Below are 6,392 nucleotides of genomic sequence, written 5' to 3' on the forward strand. Positions count from 1 at the left end.
CTTTGAATCATAAATCTAGAGAAATTGTTTCAGTTAAAAAATTTCACCTGAGAAATACTTTTTCTGGATTGCTCTCGGAAAATATACCGAAAAACACCTCAGTCAGAAGGTCATCTATTTACTAGTACATCTGAACAAAACATAGTACTTCTTACTGCTCTTTTCTCCAACAGTCCAACACCTCTCACATGATTAAGAGGTGGTTGGTTCATGGAGAAAGAATTAGTCCTAAACACCGTGATTGGATCATTTTAATTGAAGTTAACTAATGATTAACTTTGATCGCGTTTTAACAAAGAAACCTGTGACGAATATGTGAACATTTTTTTTGAGGGCATGTTTGCTGAACTTATATGGTTTTATGTCATAATCATACCTCTATAATTTGCTTGTAACACACAAATTTGCTAGTCTCAAATCTTTACAAGAAAAATAATACACTTACAAGTTAAGAAAACACCCTTTTACAAGAAAAGAAAACTACTGCTACTAAATGTCAGTATATCACTATGTCACCAACAATTTTTTTTTTATTTATTTTTTTTTTTTTGGGTAAAGTGAAAACAGCATTTTACCAAGAAATTATTTATTGTGATTGTCAAAGGTAACTCTGTTTAAATGCACATATTTAACATACGACGGACCATCTTAGATTATTAAAAAAAATATATATATAAACAAAATAAAATATGTTGCAACACATAGAACGAGGTTGCACGTGAAGCCCAAACTACAGGAAATTCCCTATAACAAGGTTCTATTACTGACGTTATGAGCTTAAGACTAATTTTCAATTTCTCCAACATATTTTAAGAGTAGTCCATACTAAAACATCTTAATGGTCAAGGGCTTCGTATGTAATTTTGCTCAATTAATCTCAAGGGGAGAGGAGGATGGGGTGGACAATAACCCATACGCCGATCCTTCAATGAATAAGGATGGTCAATTAGATAGACGATAATATATGCAGTAATAGTAATGATTTTGTATATAATTTTGCTCGGAAAATCTTAATGTTCATAGTAATACGGCTTTTAAATAATAGTTTAGCTTCAACGAACAAGGATGGTCAATTAGATAGGCGATAAGATATTATGCAATAATAATAATGATTTACGTAGTTTTGCTCGGAAAATCTCAATGTCCTTGGTAAAATTGTTTTTCAACAAGCAAGGATGGTCAATTAAGTAGGCATAATAAATGCACTAGTAGTAATAATTTTGTATTTAATTTTGCTTGTAATATCTTAATGTTCATAATAATACGACACCTAAATGGTTGTATTCTCAACAAACAAGAATGGCCGGTTAGAGAGGCGATGATAAGATAAGTGTAGTAATAGGGATAATGGTTTTGTATGTAGTTTTGCTTGGAAAATCGCAATGTTTATGGTATTACTTTTAAACAGTTTTTCAACGAACAAGGATGATTAATTAGATAGGCGATAGTAATGCACTAATGGTACGGTTATGTGTGTAATTTTGCTCGAAGAATCTCTTGGTTCATGGTAATACGACTTCTAATCAGTTGTTTATCGTTTCTCGATTTCGTTACCAAATAGTGTTATCATGTTATGTGTTAAGTGTTAACCTTGATCAGACAATACTAACCTGGGAAAACTACAAAATGAGTGGGAAACACTATTTCTACTACTATAAGCTTCTGCTGCACCATAGTGTTAAAGAAGTGAGAATCATTGCAAATTGCATCAATATTTTATGTCCTAGATTTTGCAATGAATTGCATGGTCATGAAAGTATGCATTTTCTGTCATACATATTAATTCACAACTGACAAACTGTACTACCCTGATTCCCCCACCTATGCAGATATAGAAAAACCTGGGTCCCAAATAAACAAACACATACACTAAAATGCCAAGAAAAATCTTAAATTTGATCAACTTTTGTATCAAATAAAGTGTAAAGCAAATAATTCAACAACAAGAAAAAGATTGATTTGAAATTAATGAAAAATACAGGGTTGGGTAATAAGAATCTCTCAACAACCCTTTGCTGATGCAGTTTTTGATCAAGTCTTTAGCAAGCTACAAGTACTTCTTTTCTTCAGCTATGGTAAATTGTTAATGAAATGGGTGTAACGTAACGTTACATGTATATGCTAATGGAGACACCGAGTAGACCTGATCATCAACGAATTAGGGTCGTGAACACAAACATTGAACCCATCGGAGTATTAGGGTCGTGAACACAAACATTGAACCCAAAAGCTGTAATAACTGGGAAAAATGAAACTGAAAAAGGTTTTGATCTGAAGGTGCAAACATTGAACCCAATAGCTGTAATAACTGAGAAAAATGAAACTGAAAACAGAATTGATATGAAGCCTGCTCGGAAAACAGCTGAATTTACTAGCTTAAGTCCAATGTTATGCATCTCTGCTAATAAGATGCAGATATGCAATACCTGGGACATTCACACGAGGCCTCAACCGTAAGACAAAGATATAAGATATGATGATATTCATGACAATGTGCATCAAACAACAATCTGTAATCATATATAAATCATATCCAGCAAAATGATCAAGGTTTATATCCAAAATACTATATAATACTCTCAATAATTTGTCCATATGGGAGGCTTATACATCAACTCCTTTCAAAATGGTGAATAAAAAAGAAGGAACAAAAAAACACTTCTTTTTTTTGGGTTTTTCACAGTTCCTGGAGAAGCCAGGAGAAGATATAAGCAGAAATGGCAAAAGAAGCCATTCCCGGCTTTTATAACTACGGTCAAAATTATAGGATCTAGCCGATTAGCTATCCAAAAGTCATTAGAACCATGAGAGATGAATTGCATTAAAAGGTTCTACTAACACGCCATACAGTGAACACCCGAGGCTGCTTATGGATATACAAAAGACACAGCTCTTTATTATCAGATGATCAAACATTGGCAGTTTCATCAATCATGGGCATAATGACTTCAAGGAAAGCAATTAATAATTTCTCTATATAGCAACGAACATGCTTTTCTCAAAAACGTCGTCACCATTTTCCGCCTGGGGAGAATCTCCGGTGATAGATTTCTCTTGCTCTTCCTCATTGGAGATCTCCTCCAAACGGCAATCCCAGCTGCAGAAAGCTTTCTCACCTCTGCAACAAGGTTAAACACAAAGTTTAGAGATGCTGCAATGGCAGGATAATCACAACTCAACAACTAGAAGGTTAACTGAAAGTAAGGTACTCTGGACGAACCTATACATATATATGTCTTTACCCTCTTCCAGCTTCTTCTTGCAAAAGTAGCAGCAGCTCAAAAAATCGTTCGAAGGGTATGGTGATGGTGCAGATATCTGCAAACAGTTTTCCATAGAAGGCATTTTGGTCTCTAAACTTTCTTTCTTATTTTCAGGATCAGTTTCATTGGGGTGACTTTTCAAAACAAAGTCACCAAAAATATGAGTAGTTTTGGGATTGGGACCATGTGAAATCACACATGTATAGTCCTCTGAGAGCTCAATCTCTTCAGGGGTAAGAGATCGAGCCATCTCATTGCAAGAAGGAATCGCCATTGGACCTGTAGTCAGCTTATTCTCGGCACCCAGACCTCCTCCAATCCAGTCAAAACTCAAACTCTTCTCCATTGTCTCGTTCTCAAAACAAGAACGCTTGGTCCTCGACTCTACATTACGAGACTTCACCCTATACATCTCCGACCCTAGCCTCTTAGAATCCAAAGAAAAAGACTGGATCTTCCCAAAAGGGTCAGACTCTAAAGGGTCCCCTCCAATCTCAAATAAAACATCAGAGCTACCCTTCTGAAGATTAGAAGGCTTCATCAACCTAGCATGGGGGAAAATTGCATAGTTTTTTGGCAACGACTTAGGCGACGACTCACAAAAATCGACACGGTTGGTGGGCGAGTTTGGGGCTCCTTTACTCCTAATCTGAGACCCAAACAGTATAGTCTTACTATTAGATGAAGGCATATCTTTATCCTTCTCAGTTAAGTTCCTGTCATCATCATCAAGTGAATCCACAATGCTTCCAAGTCCAACTTTGTGACATTCCCAACACTTTTGGTGCACTTCTAAAGAGGATTTAGGGAACCTAAAACAAGTGCCCAAATTACAGAACAGCTTAAAATCAAGAGGTGAAGTTGGGCTTCTAACTGAATCACAATCTGAAGCAACTTTTGGGGTTAATCCTACAAATAGACCAGGAACATTAAAAAAAGAGTTGGTCTTTTGTCTTTGCCCTAAGATTTCAGACTGTAAACAAGTTTCAGAACCTCCATCTGATGTTATTTGACCCCCCATTATTTGTTGTTCTTGCTGAATTGATCTACTCCTCTTCTTCAACATTATCATATAAATTTCCAAAATCTGTATAATAATTCACAGAAAATCATATCAACAATTGGGTAGAAAATTCATAATTTGTCTTAAACAATACATATATCATCAAACCCAGAAAAAATAAAATTTCAAAAAAAATTAAAAACAGCATAAAAGGGGGGGAAAATAACATGCAAATCTAGGAACTCAAAATAAGAGGAAAAATTATTAGAAACCCAGAAAAAATCAAGCAAATGCAGATAAAATTAGATGAAAACCCATAATGAAGAACAAAATAGATCATTGAATTTGTTGCCCAGATTATCACATTTTCCAAGGTACTAATTATTTTCAGAAAAAAAATTTCAATATTCCCAAAAATTCTAGAAAAAAAAACATGAAAATCACCCATACAACTGCATCCATTAGTTCAACAACCGATCAAGATAAAAATTATACAAAGTACCACTAAAAATCACTAAATACAACAAATGGGTTCAAATAAAAAACAAAAATCAAACAAAAATGATGATTAAATGTTGCTAATTTAAAGATTATAACTCTAATCATGAGCTAAAGTGAAGTGAGCAAAATCATAAGAGAGAGAAAGAAGAGTACATACCTTTTGATTTGATTAATTGATTTTCCTGAGTTTAATATAATAAAATAAACCCAAAAAATTGTTTTAAAAAAAAAACAACCCCAAGAAAATTAGGAGGAAAAAACCCAAAATGAGGGAGAAATTTATTTTTCTGGGAGAAGAAATTAAAGGGGTGTTAAAAAAAAGGGAAAAAACAAAGGATGAACAAAAGAAGCAAAAAAAAAAATGTCAAAAAAAAAGACTTGTCTTCCACTCTTTCTCTCTCTAATTTCTCTCTCTAATTGTTCTTCTTTGTTACTGTAAAATGCATCAAAATCAGCGAAGCATAGTTAGTGAGTGAAGAGAGAGAAAGAGAGCTTCTGAAATACTCTTTCTTTTCTTTTCTTTCTTTGCTTTCTTTACTTTCTCTCTCTTCTTTTTTTCTCTCTCTACTGTGAATTTAAAGGAGAGAAGAAAGATGGACTCTGTAGTCATAGACGGTCAGGATCATTTCTGGAAAGTGCTTTTTTTATTAAAATTAATTAATTAATAAAATTGTAATACTAAATTCTTGCCTTTTGCCACGTCACTTATACAACAAGGATTTGAGATTTTTTTTTTTTTTTTTTTTGGTTTTTTCTTTTTTGTGAATTCTGATTTCTTTGACTTTTGTGTATTGTAGATTAGATTGACTACTTCAAATAAAAATACGATATTATTGTATTTGTATGATTTTTTACAAAGGTCAATTAGAAATAATCTTTGGGTTAAAACGGGATAATATTACATTTTTCAATATAAGATAACAACAATGTAGAAAGTGGTGATTAATGTTTCTAATTGTGGCCTGTGAGTAATGTACATATTTGTGAAATTTAAGGGATATCACAAATCTTGTACTCGTACTTTGATTTTATTGTAATGTACTAAAAAAATGTACTCGTATATTTTTAAATGTTAATTATGGATGGGGAAGTATTGTACAACTTTTAATTCTCTTAGGCTGTCAATTATGAAATTCATGGTCAATTGTAGACTTGTAGTATGTATTGTGATTGTTTGTCCTAGTAATATCGATCTTTAAGGACTTAATTGACTATATCTTCACAATATGATCTCATCGAGATCGCTTCTTTCTTTATAAGTTTACATTTAACATGATTAATTTTCCGTATATGATCGAAACGTGTCAACTTTTATGCTACCTTAACAACTCAGCTTCAAAATAATGTAATTATGCAATAATGGAGTACACTAAACATATAGGTAGTATAATATAATAAGGTATTGTATGATTTCATGTTATCAAAATCATAATTCTTCAACTATCATGTCTTGTGTCAAATAAAGTGTCTGTTCTCTTACGTTGAAGTTCAGTTCAGTTCAGTTCAGCTCAGTTCAGTTCAGTTCAGCTCAGTTCAGTTCAGCACAGTTCATTTCAGTTCAGTTCAGCTCCTAGTTTCCTTCTCTTATAAAATATTCATTTTAGTTCAGTCCAGTTCAACTCAGT

The 6,392-nt window shown here is 33.3% G+C and overlaps 1 protein-coding gene across 1 annotated transcript; it reads right to left on the minus strand.

Moving 5' to 3' along the window:
• Positions 1-2,496: 2,496 nt before the first annotated feature.
• LOC145595744 (FCS-Like Zinc finger 10-like) lies at positions 2,497-5,314 on the minus strand. The gene is made up of 3 exons (XM_081652163.1): positions 4,925-5,314; positions 3,221-4,350; positions 2,497-3,118 (listed from the first exon to the last, which is right to left on the minus strand). The coding sequence occupies exons 2-3, from the start codon at positions 4,333-4,335 to the stop codon at positions 2,974-2,976; spliced, it is 1,260 nt and encodes a 419-aa protein (XP_081508289.1). The 5' UTR covers positions 4,336-4,350; positions 4,925-5,314; the 3' UTR covers positions 2,497-2,973.
• Between the last annotated feature and the right edge of the window lie 1,078 nt (positions 5,315-6,392).

Source organism: Chenopodium album, chromosome 19 (assembly GCF_948465745.1).
Source record: "Chenopodium album chromosome 19, dcCheAlbu1.1, whole genome shotgun sequence".
Lineage (NCBI taxonomy): Eukaryota > Viridiplantae > Streptophyta > Magnoliopsida > Caryophyllales > Amaranthaceae > Chenopodium > Chenopodium album.

Bases quoted from the DNA above. Each gene is read 5' to 3' on its own strand.
- LOC145595744 (XM_081652163.1), bottom strand. From the start codon at position 4,335: ATGATAATGTTGAAGAAGAGGAGTAGATCAATTCAGCAAGAACAACAA. The intron at 3,119-3,220 runs GTTCGTCCAGAG...ACCTTGTTGCAG, and splicing joins AAAGACATATATATGTATAG to AGGTGAGAAAGCTTTCTGCA.